The 19,006-nt window shown below is 54.9% G+C and overlaps 1 protein-coding gene across 2 annotated transcripts; it reads left to right on the plus strand.

Moving 5' to 3' along the window:
• The first annotated feature begins 762 nt into the window (after nucleotides 1-762).
• On the plus strand, nucleotides 763-17,632 carry ECM2 (extracellular matrix protein 2). Of its 2 annotated transcripts, none has more exons than XM_061572999.1 (12): nucleotides 763-920; nucleotides 5,186-5,325; nucleotides 5,723-5,847; nucleotides 7,394-7,582; nucleotides 9,100-10,101; nucleotides 11,269-11,384; nucleotides 12,293-12,428; nucleotides 12,919-13,076; nucleotides 14,160-14,299; nucleotides 15,352-15,465; nucleotides 16,595-16,807; nucleotides 17,213-17,632. In XM_061572999.1, exons 2-12 carry the CDS (start codon nucleotides 5,192-5,194, stop codon nucleotides 17,595-17,597), a joined length of 2,712 nt encoding a protein of 903 aa, XP_061428983.1. In that variant the 5' UTR covers nucleotides 763-920; nucleotides 5,186-5,191; the 3' UTR covers nucleotides 17,598-17,632. The 2 variants fall into 2 exon arrangements, with proteins under 2 accessions (XP_061428983.1, XP_061428984.1); XM_061573000.1 differs by having other exon boundaries at nucleotides 767-920; nucleotides 5,148-5,325.
• The last annotated feature ends 1,374 nt before the right edge of the window (nucleotides 17,633-19,006 follow it).

The following is a 19,006-nucleotide window of genomic DNA, read 5'->3' on the forward strand; positions in this document are numbered from 1 at the left end:
CCAGACTGCTGACGAGACTAGATTTGAAGCTTTCGTGACGGCAAGGATTCATACTCTTAGTTTTTTCGGTAAAGTCACGTAGGTAAAAAATACAGCAAATCTGGCTGTGACGGTCCCACCTGATGACGGACACTTGTGTTGCCTCCGAAACGTCGTGATTTTTGTAAAATTATTTTTATTATTTTATTTTCATTAATTTTAATTTCATTTTTTACCTACGTGACTTTAACCGAAAAAACTAAGAGTATGCTGACGAGACACTAAAACCGGCCCAGAGTCTGCTCTGTGCGTCCAACCAATGCTGCTTGAAACGATGCCCTCCCATAGAGGGTCGTGTGGCTGATGGGATGTGTTTAAAATACTGTACGTTTCCTGCTTAAGTGGGGGGGGGGGGGGGGGGTGCAGATATGGGCAAGAGACGAAAATCCTTTTAGTGAAAATGAGGTCAGCAAACGAACCTCACTAAGTTTCTGGATGTCACTAGATATACCCAAAGAGAAACACATTTGGAACAGTCGTCGTGCCAATAGTAGTTGGTCATGGCGAAAGGTAAACTCGATGCGGTGTGCCCACTTGCGAAAATTAAGTCCTATGGAGGAAAAAAATAAATAAAAAACGCGTGGCAAAGTTTTGGGGAGGGAGGGAAGGAGGGAAATCTGGGTGCATGCTAAGTCGTCTGGCAGCTTTCGTGCGTGTGTTGGGCCATGTGGAAGGGAAGGGCATGTTGATGTAGAGGGAAATCCAGACACTGTGAACTCAGTTCACGATCTCACCGACAGCATCTTGCCAAGCACGACACTGAATCCTCCCCCCACCCACCCTCCCAGCACGCGCACTTACCAAACATCGAGGCATGTACACATCTTCGAACTAAGATTCGAGTCCACGAAAGGCAGGGAAGAGCTGCTGTCCAACAAAAGGTAAGGACGATGGGGCGACGTGTCTGAGATGCGCGTGGAGCGAAGAGCGTTGCGAGTTTGTTGGGCCATCGGATGTTGCGAGTTTGGTGGGTCATCGGTGTTGTGAGCTTGATGGGTCATCGGATGTTGTGAGCTTGGTGTTTTTTGGGGGGAGGGGATAAGTGAAGAGAGATGCGTTCGGGGCTGTGAAGCTGCCGTGATGACCAGTCCGTTGAGAATGCAGAGCAAGTGCTGAGAGATGTGTTAGGTACGGTGCGAGACGCTGAGATAATTTAATGTTAACCGTGGTTCGGAAATCAAACTCAGGTTGCAGTGTTCATTAAACGGACGATTTGCCTCATTTCCACATCTACCCCTCCACGTAAAAAATATAACATTTTGTCCACGTCCCATCAGCCGTAGAGCCTTAGAAGGAGGCCCTAATTCCAGCTGCAATGGTCCAACGCAAGAAAATTCTGGACCGGTTGCCACATTCATTGCCCCCATCAGGAGGCTGTTTGAGCCAATGCTGATGAACTTCCAGAAGATGTTCATCGGCAAGGAGCCTCCCACTCCGTATTCGTGTGCGCCTAGCCGTCTCGAAATGCGATCGTAACCATTGTACCAACGTACCCACGGGGGGAGAGGATGTTCAATCAGGACACGCCAATACGGGTGTATCTTGCGTATACAAACTTGTCGATTTAAAGCTTTCGTGACTGCAGGGATTCATCTTCTTGGTTCTTTCGGTAAAGTCACGTAGAAGGGAAATAATAAAAATAAAACATAATAAAATATTATTTTTATACAAACTTTGCTTAAAACGATTTCCTCCACCCCCACTTCCCCCGTAATAAAATATAGCGCACGCTTCGTGTGATTGTTTTACTTGCGTCAAAAATAAAACCTGTGACTTCGTTTGAAAAGATCGCTTAAATAAATATAAAAAATATTCAACGATAATCTTGAACGCGCCAAAGTGTGTTAATGCCCGCGTCTCGTGTGATCAAGTCGCTTGTTTGCGCTCGGTTTGGAAGTGACCACACTGCGAAACTTGGCGCAGTCCAGAGAGGTGGCTGGGTTGCTGGGTGGCGTAGAGGTCAGATGTTGTGGAGTGCTGATTTGAGCTGGCAACGACCGAGGAGTTCCTGGGTTTGAATCCAAGGTTGGGGCCGGCCAAGCGGAATGACCACCACAATCTCACGTGTGGTGATCTCGTGGGCAGGCGAGCGGGCGAGTTCAAGAGGCTGCATCCAAGGGGAGGGGGGGGGGGGCGATTCCCCCCCCCCAAGATTCCCACCCCACCACCTTGAGACCCAAGGACATTAGGTACTGCGCTAATAATTACGAGAGAGAATACGTTGCTGCTATTTTAAATGCAGGGCCCTTAAATTTCGATTTAAAGCTTTCGTGACTGCAGGGATTCATATTCTTGGTTCTTTTGGTAAAGTCACGTAGAATGGAAATAATAAAATAATAAAATAAAACATTATAAAATAATTCTCACGACGTTTCGGCCACAACGCAAGCAGCCGTCCTCAGGTGAAGACCAGGTCTGTCGGGGAGACAGCGTCGTGAGAATTATTTTATAATGTTTTATTTTATTATTTTATTATTTCCATTCTACGTTACTTTACCGAAAGAACCAATAAGATGCAGGGTCCTTATTTAAAAATTTCCACAATTCGGGACCGGGCCCATCCACCACCCACCCCCCACCCTAGTCTCCCACCCCCTTCCCTGTGAAGTTTGTAGATCCACCTCTGGCCTCAAAGTCGACACTGCCAATGCTTTGTATGTTTGTAAATGTTGTCTAATTGTGAAAATTCCGTCAGTTCCTATGAGCACTGTTTCATTGCTTTCATGGCTTTATTTTGGTGATTTCGAAAAGTGTATTGGTTTAGCCATGTTTGTTTGTTGTAGTACAAAGTTAGACTGATGGCCTTAATCTAAGTTGTCTTGTGGTTGTTGTTGTTGTTGTTTGACTTGCAATTCCACTGGGATTTTTGCACACAGCGTTGGTGTACGGTGCTTTTTCTGCAATATTTTGCTGTCTTTTCTTGGATTTTCTGTTTGCACTCAGTCACATATTCACTTTAAGATGTTTTCTTGTTTATGTTTTTTGTTGTTGCGGTTGCACCCGATTCAAGAGCCGAATGGCTCACAGGGCGATACCTAATAAATGAAACTTAAAATGAAAATGAAACTTGAAACCTGTGAAAGCCCCGGTGAGTGTCAAGACTCAATTTTTCAGGAGGATCCTGCCAAGTGATTTGTTTTCGCATTGAGTAACTTTTAAATACATATTTTGTCAGCTTTCAGAGGAAACTGGAGAACACGGAGTAAAGCCCATGCAGAACGGTGGTGGAGAGAGAGAGAGAGAACGTACAAACTCCACACAGAGAGGATCCCATGTTGTTAATCGAAACCAGGCGTTGTCTTTGCTGCGAGGTGCCAGTGTGGTGAAAATATAAAAACGCAGAGAGAGAGAGAGAGAAAAAAAGAGGCCACGGCTGGTGGGGGCTCGGAAATTGTGGGCGTGGTGGATGGAAGTAGCGAAAATATTTTGGGCACGGCCACAAAGCGAGGGCTCTGTCTATGGCAGCTTTTGGGCCGGGTCTGTGAATATTGACTTAAAGCTTTCGTGACTGCAGGAATTCATATTCTTTGGGTCTCTCGGTAAAGTCACGTAGATAGATTCAAAGAAAATAACAATGCGTGCGGGAATACATTTCGATCGTAAGCGTTCGTCATCAGGATGAAGAACGCTTGTGTTTTTTGGTATTTTCTTTGAACCTATCTACGTGACTTTATCGAAAGACCCAAAGGATCTGTGAATATTGCTGTGGGCGAGTGGGCGCGGGGATGGTAGAATGCCCACCCCCACCATCCCCCACCGTGTGTTTGCTCTGAGCACACTGGCACCTTTTACAAGGCTGTTGGAGGGCACTTTCTAGAAGTCAAGCGGTGAAGTATGGGCTTTTTTTTCTTCCCAACATGAAAAGGAGCCACTCCACCACCACCGCCACCACCTCTCGAGATTTTATCGACCCACTTTTGGCCACTGCCCGTACTGTACTCTCTCGCTAAAAAAAGTTTTTAAAAAATGTGTTCCCGCACGCAGCCCACAGTAGCCTCTGAGAACGCTGCCCAAAAGTCACAAAAATTCACGACCCTCGTTGCCCGTTGCTCCGTTCACCACCACCGTCATCAGCAGCAGCAGCAGCCATGGTCAATCCACTGCTGGATGACGGCCTCCCCAAGTGGGCCCACCGCCACCTCTTGTGGTCCCGTGATTGCAACGTTCGACGGAGCAGGCCGGGCGGGCGGTAGAGGCAGCGAGGGTTGGCAGATCGCGCAAAGGACGCGAAACTCCCTTCCCCGTGGGGGTCGAGGTGCCATAACCCTGGCTTGCCGGGAGAAGGTGGTTATGGCGAGTGTGGACTAATCTCCATCTGTTCCGTCTGCACGGGATAGGGGGTGCTGCTCGCTTGCACGCGTGGGAAGTCCTCCTGGTGCTCCCGGTTTCTTCCCGCGTGTATAAACAACTCGCTCAGTGTAGGACCACAGAACTCGGGCAATTGTCGGCGTCGGTTGTGGCTGCCTTCCCGCGTGTCTGCGGTTTCGCGCGCCTCTGGGAGCGTTCTCGCTCTGTCGCCACGGGCGAACGAATCTAAATTGAGAATTAAAATCGGAATCTTTTATTTATTCTGGAGGGGGAATCTGATTAGCTGTGAAACTCTTTTTCACAGACGCCCCAGCAGGGACGGGAGGGAAGGAGGGGGGTGAGCGAGTTACGTCAACAATACAAAATAAGTAATATTTTAAAACATTTTTTTAAAAACACGCTTTTATGAAATGTACTAGTAATGGCAGAACTCCACGACTCCAGGAAGTGGCCCCGAAGCTTTCCATAACGTAAGGAACCGTGGACAATTCGACCCAAGCCGAAACATAGCAGAAAAAAAGAATGTTACTGATAGAATATAGTATTGTCATCAGTATGACATAAGTATACCAAGTTTGCAGTTGATACCACATTGGGAAGTGGGTTAAAATCGATTTACAAGATTTGAGGATACAACAACAACGACAACAACAGACACAGTGAGTAAATAAAAAACGATGTCAGAGCAAGATAGACACACGCTAAGCACGTGGCTAGAAACAAATAACAACGAAGGGTAGTAGTAGAAGCGTGCTCTGCGAGATTTCCGAGTGCACTCCTTATCCTTGCGACGGCCGCAGCGCGTACAAGGGAGCAAGCTTCGTTGTGGTCACCGCAGGCGGCGATGGGGGACATTCGGCTGGCGGCGGTGGCGGTGGCGGCGGTGGTGGCGGTGGTCGTCGCTTGGGGGCCACTCCCTGCGAGCGCAGCCCCCCAGAGTTCCGCTCGGAGGCGTCCCAACCCTTGGGGTCAACAGAGGTCAGGCAGCACCGCCAACGTGACAGCGGCGTCAGAGCCGTCCGTCGGCATTGGCAGCATCAGCAGCAGCATCATCAACATTGTCACGAGCATCAATGCTATCGTTATCATCATCACGTCTGTAATCACCATCGTTACCACAATTGATCATCAATGGTTCTCATCGTTAACACCGTGCTCCATCATCATCACTATCTTGACTCATCATCTATGCTACCATCACCACTTTCATCAACATCACCACTCATCAGCGTCCACCGTCATCATCATCATCATCAGTCATGGTCTTCATAATATAATCAATCAATTACTCATCATCATCATCGCCATCTTCTCCTCCTCGTCCCTCTCCATTCTCGCCGTGCGGTGTCGGGTTTGCTTCACTCCCCCGTCCCAGGTCGCCCTCCGCTCTCTCCGCCCCTCCACGCGGTCGCCACGGAGGCGACGCGGGCGGCGTGGTGGCCCTCGTCGTCCCGGATCCTGACGAGGGCGGCACCGGCTCCAGCTACGACGTCCTGCCAGGTGCGACGATGGACGATTGCCACGCGGTGACAACAACAACGACAACGACAATGACGACAACGACGACGACGACAACGACGACGACGACAATCGCCCTTCGCCGCTAAGTGGCGGGGTCGTCACCACGACGCTCGTGCCAGGCTAGGTGCACTTTGAGGCCCACGTGAAGTGTCGAAGGCCCGCTGGCAGGAGGTCACGGAATAGACCCAGGTGCCGTGGGTTGACTGAGATGACTGGCAGATGCACCGACCGTACTCACCACTGCGCCAACTTTCAGCGTTTTAGCCACCCGTTGCTCCTCTCGTTGTTGTGAGCATAGCTCCCTCCATCGTTGCTGGAGGGCGACTGCCTCCAACTGCCCAGTAGCCGCAAAGTGCACCTAGCTTAGAGATCATGAAAGGGTAAGGGGAGAGATGGGAAAGAGTAGCGGGGCGCGGGGAGGGAAGACGGTGGACAATGGGTAAGAGGTGAGCTTTGAGAAAGGAACGGAAGGCGGTTAAGGAAGAGGACTGCCACATTAACAAAGACAAAGATCCCCCGTGTAGCCTTAACAGGCTGTTGGGGCAAGTGCTGTTAGCGGGCACCTATGAAGGCCGGTACGACACGCGAGGGGGTGAGTGGCCAGCACCACGCCTGGCCGCCTTTGTCTGCCCAGTGGCGATGTTTACACAGCACACCAGGTACTCTTTTGAGACTGAGTCGACTTAGGGGAGGCCCATTACCGGTGCAGGTAATCGTTACTGGTGTTGGCCGTGAGCGGGAATCGAACTCGGGACGCCGGGTTCGTAGTTCAGCACACTAATGTAATGCAATGCAGCTAGTAATTTAAGAAACGCAAAATGATGCTAATAGCATCTCTAATGCGCTAACCGCTGCGCCACTACTCCCCACATACAAACCACATAAAGTGATACGAGACGAATGACTGCCATGCGGCGACACAAACACACAAAGGATTACTTTGATGATGACACTGATGATGACGATATTGATGATGATGATATTGATGATAACATTGATGATGATGATACTGCTGATGATATTGATGATAACATTGATGATGATGATATTGATGATAACATTGATGATGATGATGATGACATTGATGATGATGATGACACTGCTGATGATGACATTGATGATGACAGTAATGATGATGATACTGATGATGGCACTGATGATGATGATGGCACTGATGATGATGATGATGACACTGATGATGACGCTGATGATGAAACTGATGATGACATTCATGATGATGACAGTAATGATGATAACACTGATGATGGCACTGATAATGGCACTGATGATGACGCTGATGATGAAACTGATGATGACATTCATGATGATGACAGTAATGATGATACCACTGATGATGGCACTGACGATGATGACACTGACGACAGTGATGATGATGACACTGATGATGATGATGACACTGATAATAACACTTATGATGACACTGATGATGATGACACTGATGATGATGACACCGATGATGAAACCGATGACGGCGATGATGTTGCCGCCTCTACCCCTCCGCTAGGCCGCACGGGCCACTGTGCGTTTAGCGGCATGCAGATGTTCGACGGGGCCGTGTGGTCCCCCAAGCCGTGCGTGACGTGCGTGTGCAAGCGCGGCGCCGTCGCCTGCGACGAGGTCGACTGCCCTCGTCCGCACTGCCCGAGGACGGCGCGCACCGCCGCCACGTGCTGCCCTGTGTGCCAGAACACCGGTAACCACCGCTGCCACGGGCTGCCCTGTGTGCCAGAACACCGGTAACCACCACCGCCACGTGCTGCCCTGTGTGCCAGAACACCGGTAACCACCACCGCCACGTGCTGCCCTGTGTGCCAGAACACCGGTAACCACCGCTGCCACGTGCTGCCCTGTGTGCCAGAACACCGGTAACCACCACCGCCACGTGCTGCCCTGTGTGCCAGAACACCGGTAACCACCACCGCCACGTGCTGCCCTGTGTGCCAGAACACCGGTAACCACCGCTGCCACGTGCTGCCCTGTGTGTCAGAACACCGGTAACCACCACCGCCACGTGCTGCCCTGTGTGCCAGAACACCGGTAACCACCACCGCCACGTGCTGCCCTGTGTGCCAGAACACCGGTAACCACCACCGCCACGTGCTGCCCTGTGTGCCAGAACACCGGTAACCACCGCTGCCACGTGCTGCCCTGTGTGCCAGAACACCGGTAACCACCACCGCCACGTGCTGCCCTGTGTGCCAGAACACCGGTAACCACCACCGCCACGTGCTGCCCTGTGTGCCAGAACACCGGTAATCACCACGGCCACGTGCTGCCCTGTGTGCCAGAACACCGGTAACCACCACCGCCACGTGCTGCCCTGTGTGCCAGAACACCGGTAACCACCGCCGCCACGGGCTGCCCTGTGTGCCAGAACACCGGTAACCACCGCCACGAGCCACCGCAGAGAGTGATGCTGACGTGGCCACCACCGCCGCCGCCAGCAAAACAAATATGAAGATCTCCCCATATGCTGTAGGCTTAACAGACCGTAGGGGCAAGTGCTGTTAGCGAGCGCCTATGAAGGCCAGAACGGTACACGAGGGGGTGGGTGGCCAGCACCACGCCCGACTGCCTTTGTCTCCCCAGTGGCGATGTTCACACGCCGCACCAGGTACTCATTTAAGGCTGAGTCGACCTAGGGGAGGAGGCCCTGGACCGGTTCAGATAATCGTCACTGGGTGTTGCCCATGAGCGGGAATCGAACTCGGGTCGCCGGGTTCGTAGTGCAGCACGCTTACCACTACACTACCGCTCCCCATACAACCTCACACCCTCTAACCCTCACTATACTCAACATGACTATGAAGTGAGAATAGGGTTTCCCCTTTTTTCTGGCAACAAAACAGCTGTGTTAAGATGTTAAAACACCAAACTGAAACCTTTCACAAGGAATCATGTCACTGCATTAACCACAATACTTGTGGTCAGAATGCAAGCCAAAAAACATACTCTGATGGTTTATGCATTGTCTTTGAAACTGATTGGCCCACACCAGAGACAGCTTTCTTTTGAGCCTCGTCTCAAAACGGTGTTAGACCAGAGGACGCCACAAGGCGCGCTATGAAGTGTTCTGCACAGTGCCGATGCACGTGTGGTGATGTGAGGAGTGACGGCGTGACGTTCCCGGCACACCACCGGCCACCGCCGCGAGAGCCGGTAACCGCGCCCCAAAGTAACCACCCGTGGCCGTGCCCCCCGCCATTGCAGAGCCGGACCCAGAGCCGCAGCAGGGGACGGCGCAGACCGGAGAAGCAGCGGAAGCGGAGAATCAGAAGAAGCGCGCTCGGGGAAGCAAGAAAGGCCGCAAGAAACCCGACGATGAGGTCGGTGGCGTAAAAGAGCAGCAGCAGGAGCAGCAGCAGCAGCAGGAGCAGCAGCAGGAGCAGCAGCAGGAGCAGCAGCAGCAGCAGGAGCGAGAGAAGGAGCAGCAGCAGCAGGAGCAGCAGCAGCAGCAGGAACAGCAGCAGCAGGAGCAGCAGGAGCAGCAGCAGCAACAGGAGCGAGAGAAGGAGCAGCAGCAGCAGCAGGAGCAGCAGCAGCAGCAGGAGCGAGAGAAGGAGCAGGAGGAGAAGGCAGAGCTGGCACCTGCCCCGCCGAATTCCGACGGCCGATCTGAAGGCCCCGCGCCGGAAATCCATCGTGGAGCATCGCCGGACGGGCCGCCGCCTCCTCCAGCCGCGGCGGCGCCGGCGAAACCGGACGCGGCGGAGCGAGCGCGCCGGCGGGAGCAGAAGCGCCGGGAGGAAGAGGAGAAGCGTCAGCGCTACCTGGAGGAGGAGCTGCGCTTGCAGGAGCAGGAGGAGGTGGCGGCGCGGGCGGCCGCGCCGGCGACTCCCGCGCCCGCCGGTCCCACCGGAGCGAGCGAGCGAGCGGGGGCGCGCGGCGACGTGCCGGACGACGTGCCGAGCGAGCGGCTACCGCCGGCGCCGCCGGTCCTGCCGCCGCCGGTGCCGCCACGGCCGGCAGCGCCACGGCCACCGGCGAGGCCGCGTCCGCGTCCGCCGGCGGTCCCCGTGCTGCCGAGGGGTTTCGTTCCGCCCGGCGAGGACCCCCCCGGGGAGGGGGCGACGTTGGCGCCGGCCGCGCCGTTTGCCCCGGAGCTGCCGAGGGGGTGCAAGTCGGAGGACACGACGCTGACGTGCAACTCGGCCAAGCTGGTGTACGTGCCGCCCGTGACCGACGCGCACCTCCTGCAGCTCTACCTCACAGGTGACGGCGGCGAAGGCGGCGGTGGCAGTTGCGTGCTCAGTCGCCCCTCCGGCGGCAGGATAACGTGGGCGCCGCTCTGTGGGGAAGCCAAGTTGCCGTGCTACGGAGAGGCTCCCTCCTGCCGTAGGAGCTCTGCCAATGCCACCACTGGCCTCGGGGCTGTACACGGGAGTGGAGCGCACCGTTGGCCGCTCTCAGTCGCTCGGCTTCGAGCAGCGGGAAGTCACTCGGCCACGCGGCCCAGCAGAGGCGCGCTCGCGGTTCTGATCTGGCTGGGCAGCCCTTTATGAACCTAAATGATTATCATTATTGATAATACTGCGGTGCGCGCGCGTGTCAACCGTGAACGTGCTACGCGTCGTCTGCTTCACCGGTGGACGCGCGAGGTCCCCTGGCGTAACTTGCAGGAGCAAGCCGCACCGCATGACAGATTCACGGACCAGATTTGCCGCGTTTGGCCCCAAATTTCTCGAGTGGCTCGCAAAGTGCACAAAGCGATCAGCGCACACTGTGTCCGCAGACTGATGGCCACTTGTTGCGGTCACCGCGCGGCACCATAGCCGCACCGTAGACGCACCATAGCGGTACCGTAGTGGCACCAGCGCTACACTGTACCAATACCGTAGTGGTAGATCGCAGCACCGTAGCCGCACCGTAGCGGTACTGTAGTGATTTTCGAAAAGTTTTTTGGTTTGGCCATGTGTGTTTGTTGTAGTACGGAGTTAGACTGATGGCCTTAATCTAAGTTGTTTTGTGGTTTTTGTTGTTGTTTGACTTGCATCCCACTGGGATTTTTGCACACAGTGTTGGTGTACGGTGTTTTTTCTGCACATAGTCACTTTAAGATGTTTTCTTGTTCATGTTTTTGTTTTTTATTTGTTGCGGTTGCACCCGATTCAAGAGCCGAATGGCTCACAGGGCTACACCTAATAAATGAACTTTGAACTTTGAACCAGCGCTACACTGTACCAATACCGTAGTGGCGGATCGCAGCACCGTAACCGCACCATAGCGGCACCGTTCCCCGCACCGCAACGGCACCACGCCACTGCTGCGGTCAGCTGCTCGACGTGCATTCGGGCATGCTGACTCGGCGCGGTGTCCGTTCCGCGAAAGCCGCGCAACCGACGGCACGCGCGATTACATATTCCCCTCGTCTCGTGGCAGGGAACGCGATTGCGGTGATTGAGGCCGGAACATTCCGCGGGCTCCCACGCATCGAGTGGATCGACCTCAGCAGGAACCAACTCACGAGCCACGGCATCAGAGACGGAACCTTTGAGGTGTCGCACCGCACGGCGATCTGCCACTTTGCCGTGTCGTGCGATCGATGTGCTGTGTGATTGATGTGTCACGTGATCGATGTGTCACGTGGTCGATGTGTCACGTGATTGAGGTGTCGTGTGATTGATGTGTCACGTGATTGATGTGTCACGTGATTTATGTGTCACGTGATTGATGTGTCACGTGGTCGATGTGTCTCGTGATTGACGTGTCACGTGATTGATGTGTCACGTGATCGATGTGTCGTGCGATCGATGTGCTGTGTGATTGATGTGTCACGTGATCATTGTATCATGTGGTCGATGTGCCACGTGATTGACGTGTCACGTGATTGATGTGTTGTCTGATTGATGTGTCACGTGATCGATGTGTCACGTGATTTATGTGTCACGTGATCGATGTGGCGTGTGATTGATGTGTCACGTGATTGATGTGTTATGTGATCAATGTGTCGTGTGATTGATGTGTCACGTGATTGATGTGTCACGTGATTGATGTGTTATGTGATCAATGTGTCGTGTGATTGATGTGTCACGTGATTGATGTGTCACGTGATCGATGTGTCGTGCGATCGATGTGCTGTGTGATTGATGTGTCACGTGATCATTGTATCATGTGGTCGATGTGCCACGTGATTGACGTGTCACGTGATTGATGTGTCGTCTGATTGATGTGTCACGTGATCGATGTGTCACGTGATTTATGTGTCACGTGATCGATGTGGCGTGTGATTGATGTGTCACGTGATTGATGTGTTATGTGATCAATGTGTCGTGTGATTGATGTGTCACGTGATTGATGTGTCACGTGATTGATGTGTTATGTGATCAATGTGTCGTGTGATTGATGTGTCACGTGATTGATGTGTCACGTGATCGATGTGTCGTGTGACCCCTGACCCCGGTAGAACGTGACGACGCTGAAGCGGCTGTTCCTCGACGGCAATGCGCTCACGACCATCCCATCGCCACTGCCGCCATCCCTCGAGGAGCTCAAAATCAACGACAACAAACTCAAGTTCATCGACCGCAACACCTTCGCCTGTGAGGAGATAACAACAACAACAACAGCCGCCATTTTACACTGAGTGGTGGTGACATTACCACGGCGCTTGTGCCAGGCTAAGTGCACTTTCAGGTCACGTGAAGTTTCGAAAACTGGCAGGTCACGGGACAGAACCCAGGCGTTATCGGTTCACTAACTCAGAAGCCAACCTTGACATCGCAGGTGCCAGTCATCTGCAAGTCCAGTCAGCTCCACATCCCCCTGCACTGCATCGGTCCATCTCTTCTCCAGCCCCGTGCCGCGCCCGTTTAGCCCCCTCTATCTGTCCAAACGGAAGCTGCTTGGGCACGCGTCGTCTGGGCATGCAGGCTGCATGACGCAGCCAGAGGAGCTCACCGTTGGGACCGTGTCCAGATCTTTCAAGGACATTTTTGTTGCTGTTGTTGTTGTGCGAAGCTCCCTCGCGCGCCCGTGGCGCAGCGCGCTGACCGCCGCCGCACTGGCGCCCCTGTGCGTGTGTCCTGGCAGCGCTGTCGAGCCTGCTCACGCTGGAGCTGGAGGGGAACGCGCTGAGCGAGAGCACGGTGGACCCGCTGGCGTTCGCGTCGCTCGCGGGCCTCCACTACCTGCGCCTCGACCGCAACAAGTTCCGCCTCATCCCCTCGGGCCTCCCGCCGTCGCTCGATGTACGACAACGGCGGTCCGCCTGTCGGCTGGCAGCGCCTCGCTGAAATGGTGTAGACGTGTCGGCGCGCGCCGTTGCGATCCGGGTTGGGTGGATTCGTGTTCGGTCGGTGCGCTTTGCGAACGTCGGCTATCGGGGTGGACGCCCATCCCGGTTCTCATCATCTTGTAGAGGAGGCTGCTGTCGTCCTGGGAAATCTGTAGGACTGGGTGAATAAGTGAGTCAGTGGGTGGGTCAGCGGGCGAGTGGGTAAGTGAGCGGGTAAGTAAGTGGGTGAATGAGTGGGTGCGTGGGTGAGTTATTTGGTGAGTGGGTGAGTGAGTGGATGAGTGGATGAGTGAGTGGGTGAGTGGGTTGGTGAGTGGGTGAGTGTAATGAATTGGGTGAAATAAATTCCTTCCACTGGACACAGATGCCAATTCCCATGCTCGCAATGGCTTCAGCACAATCATCGCCATCACCGCCAACATAATCTCAATCATCGCCACCACCGTCGTCATCATCACCATCTTGAAACGTGCGTAGTCTTACTCGGTGTTAAGATTCATGTTAGATGTTTGTGTTAGGGGCCGTCCATAAATGACGTCACGCACCTGGGGGGGGGGGGGTCAGACATTTGTGACGATGTGTGATGAGGGGGATTTGAGAAATGTGACGTCACATCAATTTGCGCAACTTTAAATAAATATAGACAACACGTTCTACTGAATAAAATAGACTTTTTAATAAATGTTTTCTCCTACAACATCAGAGTGCAGCGCCACATTAAATACGCACTACAATGACAATAGTTTACAGCGATTTGAAGCATGTTTTATATTTTTGGGGGGAGGGGGGGCAGAGCTTTGTGACGTCGTATTTGAGGGGGGGGGTCTGACTTTTTGTGACGCCGTGTGACGAGGGGGGGGGGTGTCAAAAATCGTCCAAAATCGCGTAACGTCATTTATGGACGGCCCCTTAGGCCACGTGAATACATCTGGTTACACATCTTGTGCCGCAAGACCCTCCCACCGCCCTACACAACCAAGCAGGCGTAGACCCGGCGGTACAGGCGGCGCGTGGGCCTCTGCCTTTGTTTCCGCAGGAGCTCTACTTGAGCGACAACCAGATCGAGGAGATCTCGAACGGAGTCTTCAACAAATCATCGTCCCTCTCCATCCTCCACCTCCAGAACAACCGTCTACAGGAGACGCGCATCCACCCGCGGGCTCTCATCTCCCTCAAGTGAGGGGGGGGGTGGGTAGGGGGGGAGCGCGGGGTGGGGGCGGGGAGCCGGCTGTGGAAACGCATCTGAAAGTGCCGCGCGATGCGGTCACCATCATTGCCTCTGCTGCGAAGATGACCGGAGTGCGCGTGTGATGGTTTATGCCCCTTGACGAGATCGGCGAGGTATTCTTTTGTGGCAAGCGCTTTGCGTGTATCGAGCGCGACCCCCTAACGCGTTCGTTCAGCAACCGGAAGCCAGTGCAGCTCGGCGACCACTTGGACAGACAACAGTCAGAGGTCACGAGCTGAGCAGGGCCGTGCTGGTCTCAGACTCGCAGGTCAGAGGTCACGAGCTGAGCAGGGCCGTGCTGGTCTCAGACTCGCAGGTCAGAGGTCACGAGCTGAGCAGGGCCGTGCTGGTCTCAGACTCGCAGGTCAGAGGTCACGAGCTGAGCAGGGCCGTGCTGGTCTCAGACTCGCAGGTCAGAGGTCACGAGCTGAGCAGGGCCGTGCTGGTCTCAGACTCGCAGGTCAGAGGTCACGAGCTGAGCAGGGCCGTGCTGGTCTCAGACTCGCAGGTCAGAGGTCACGAGCTGAGCAGGGCCGCGCTGGTCTCAGACTCGCAGGTCAGAGGTCACGAGCTGAGCGGGGCTGCGCTGGTCTCAGACTCGCAGGTCAGAGGTTACGAGCTGAGCAGGGCCGTGCTGGTCTCAGACTCGCAGGTCAGAGGTCACGAGCTGAGCAGGGCCGCGCTGGTCTCAGACTCGCAGGTCAGAGCTCATGACCTGAGCGGGGCTGCGCTGGTCTCAGACTCGCAGGTCAGAGGTCACGAGCTGAGCAGGGCTGCACTGGTCTCAGACTCGCAGGTCAGAGGTCACGAGCTGAGCAGGGCCGCGCTGGTCTCAGACTCGCAGGTCAGAGGTCACGAGCTGAGCAGGGCCGCGCTGGTCTCAAACTCGCAGGTCAGAGGTCACGAGCCGGTCGGTGGCCAGGCAGACGCCGCGTTACCGGATCGGGCGATGCGTCTCGTCCCCCCCCCCACATCTCCCCCCCCCCCACCCCCCCCCCAGGAACCTGGAGTCCATCGACTTCTCTCACAACCGATTCGTCCACGTGCCCTCCTTCCTGCCCACCTCGCTGCGCCACCTCGTGCTCACCTACAACCTGCTGCAGCGCGTTCCCGGGTGAGCCCCCCAACCCCTACTCCCGCCCCCCTCCCCCTCGACGTCTCGCGCGGGAGGTGGAGGCCAAAAAACGCCGCCGTTGATCATCGTGGGTCCCGCTGCTGGATGAAGGTTTTCTTTTTCGATTTGAAGCTTTCGTGACTGCAGGGATTCCTCTTCTTGGTTCTTTCGGTAAAGTCACGTAGAAGGAATAAAACATAATAAAATCATTCTCACGACGTTTCGGCCACAACGCAAGCAGCCGTCTTTAGGTGAAGAACAGGTCTCCTTGACAGACCTCTCCTTGACAGACCTGTTCTTCATCTGAAGACGGCTGCTTGCGTTGTGGCCGAAACGTCGTGAGAATTATTTTATTATGTTTTATTCCTTCTACGTGACTTTACCGAAAGAACCAAGAAGAAGGTTTTCTCTCTCTTTGTCTCGCGATGCGATCGGGCCACGGGGCTTCTTGTGCACGAGCTGCTGACGCCTCTCGCCGCCGTCTCCACGACGGGCGCCGTCTCGCTTGAAGCCAGCCCCCCCACCCTTTGGCCTCCCTCCCAAGTTATTCGGGAAACGTGTTGGGGTTTTCAGCTTCTCTGCTATCGTCAATGGCCGGTCGGCTGCGTGGGGTGCGAAAGAAGTTCGACAAACATACGGTGGTCTCGGAGCAAGTCTCTGCATCTGTGCGAGTCTGTGGGCGGTTTCTGTGCGAGCCTCTGTGTGTCATTCGATGCACTCCACGTGACGATTTGTGTACCGTGTAAGTTGTTTAACTGCTTCTTGGTTCTTTCGGTAAAGTCACGTAGAGTCTCAGACTCTGTCTTATCGACAGACCTGTTCTCTGTCTTATCGACAGACCTGTTCTTCACCTGAGGACGGCTGCTTGAGTTGTGGCCGAAACGTCGTGAGAAGAATTTTATTATGTTTTATTTTTATTATTTTATTATTTTCCTTCTACGTGACTTTACCGAAAGAACCAAGAAGATGAATCCCTGCAGTCACGATAGCTTAAAATCGAAATTGTTTAACTGCATCGCTCGCTCGCTCACCCGTTTCACTCACCAACCCCACTCACTACCCACTCCATTACTTACCCACCCACTCACTCACTCACCCCTCCCACTCTCCCCCCCCCCCCCCCCGCCAGATACGTGTTTGCGCACATGAGCCCGGGACTCGAGTACCTGTACCTGTCGTTCAACCGCATCACGAGTGACGGGATCGACCTGGTGTCGTTCCACGGCATGCAGACGTCCCTCCTCGAGCTCTACCTGGACCACAACCTCCTGCGCAGCGTGCCGCTGGGACTCGCCGACCTCGCGGTGCTCCGCACGCTGCTGCTCAACGACAACGACATCCGGTGCCACCATGCGGTTTCACCTTCTCCCTCTCCCTCCCTCCTACTCCCTCCCCCTTACTCCCTCCCTCCCTCCCTCCCCTCCCTCTCTCCCTCCCTCCCTTCCCTCCTTCCCTCCCTCCCTCCCTCCCCTCCCTCCTACTCCCTCCTCCTTTCTACTCCTACCTCCCCCTCCTTCCCTCCATCTGTAAATCTCTTAACCTCAGTCTCGCGCTCTCCGTTCAGAGGCAGAGCCACTCCCTGTTGTTTGGCAGTTCTCTGCCCCGAGTAGAGAATTGCGCACCCACACAACCACGTATCCGCACACCCATCCACTCACTGACCCACCCACCCACAAACTCACTCACTTATCCACCCACTCATCCACCCCCCTCTGCCCCCCCCCCACCCCGCCCCTTCCCTCCACAGCACGGTGCCCCCCCAGGCGTTCTGCGTCGACTCGAACCCGGACGACTCCGCGCTCGTCACGCTGCGGCTCGACCAGAACCACATCGACCGTCGCGCCGTGCCTCGCACCGCCTTCTCCTGCGTGCGCTCGCTCGCCAGCGTGGTGCTGCGCCCGCAGAAGCCCCTGGGGCGCACGCCGCCATCATCGTCATCGTCGTCGTCGAGGAGGAGGCCCGGAAGACCCCGAGCGAAGCCTGAGCCGGATTACGATGACTATGAGTCGCACTCCGGGTACGAGGATGAGGTGCGGCAGGAGGAGGAGGAATACGAGGAGGGGGACTTCGGGATGGACCAGGACCCGGCCGTTTGGTTCTTCAGGTTGGGGTTGGGACTCGGACTCTGGTAGTGACTGGTGGGTGGACGGGTGGACGGGTGGAGGGGTGGAGGGGTAGATGGGTGGAGGGGTGCAGGGGTGGACGGGTGGAGGGGTGGATGGGTGGAGGGGTGGATGGGTGGATGGGTAGCTGGGTGGAGGGGTAGATGGGTGGATGGGTGGAGGGGTGGAGGGGTGGAGGAGTGGATGGGTGGAGGGGTGGATGGGTAGATGGGTGGAGGGGTGGAGGGGTGGATGGGTGGATGGGTAGATGGGTGAAGGGGTGGAGGGGTGGATGGGTGGAGGGGTAGAGGGGTGGAGGGGTGGATGGGTGGAGGGGTGGAGGGGTGGATGGGTGGAGGGGTGGATGGGTAGATGGGTGGAGGGGTGGAGGGGTGGAGGGGTGGATGGGTGGAGGGGTGGATGGGTGGAGGGGTGGATGGGTGGAGGGGTGGATGGGTGGAGGGGTGGAGGGGTGGATGGGTGGAGGGGTGGATGGGTGGATGGGTGGAGGGGTGGATGGGTGGAGGGGTGGATGGATGGAGGGGTGGATGGGTAGACGACAGGTGGAGGGTTGGATGGATGGAGGGGTGGACGGGTGGATGGGTGGAGGGGTGGATGGGTGGATGGGTACACTGGTGAATGGAATAATACAGAGAGGAATGAATTAAGGGACACGTATGTGGATTGCCAGTGATGAACCGATAAACAGATTGTGGAGTCAATGAGACAGGTGGACTGCAATGGCGAAATTGACAGAAGGATGGACACAGACACTAGCTAGTAGACATCTGGATAGACAACGGGACAGATCGATTGACAAAGACAACGTGGATGGAGAAGGTCAGATGGTTCATTGCATACACCTCCGATTAGCACGGTTGGCTACGTACGGTGCGAAAGAAAAACAAACATACAGGGGTGGACAGCCTGATGGACAGACAGAAGGACGGATGAATGGATGGTCAGACAGACAGATGGACAAATTGGTGGACAAGCAGGTGGATTGACGGATGCATGGATGGATGGACCGATATACAAATGGACTAGGGGATCGACAGACAGATCAGATGGGCAGACAGACAGACGAGACAGACAGAGGGAAATGTAGCAATGCAGACAAAGAGAAAGACCCACACCCAGATAGATAAATGGACAGAGAGCCGTGGGAGTCGTAATACCAATCTGTAGAGAAGAGCTCTCGCGTGACAATTGAAACTATTATCGGCACTTGTCACAGCTATCACTGCGTCGCCATTGCCACCGCAGCCGTAAGGGCCACACCGCCGCCTGATCGATAACACTGCCACAGCCACGCGTTATTGCCACTGCAATCGAAACAAGATTCATATGTGGACAATCATTGCCACTGCCGTAACCGAACATCGTCACCGTCGTCAACAGCCACGCCATCATCTTCATTATCATCACGGCCACTTTCA

Source organism: Lethenteron reissneri, chromosome 51, assembly GCF_015708825.2.
Source record: "Lethenteron reissneri isolate LAM-NWPU_2019-01 chromosome 51, ASM1570882v1, whole genome shotgun sequence".
NCBI lineage: Eukaryota > Metazoa > Chordata > Hyperoartia > Petromyzontiformes > Petromyzontidae > Lethenteron > Lethenteron reissneri.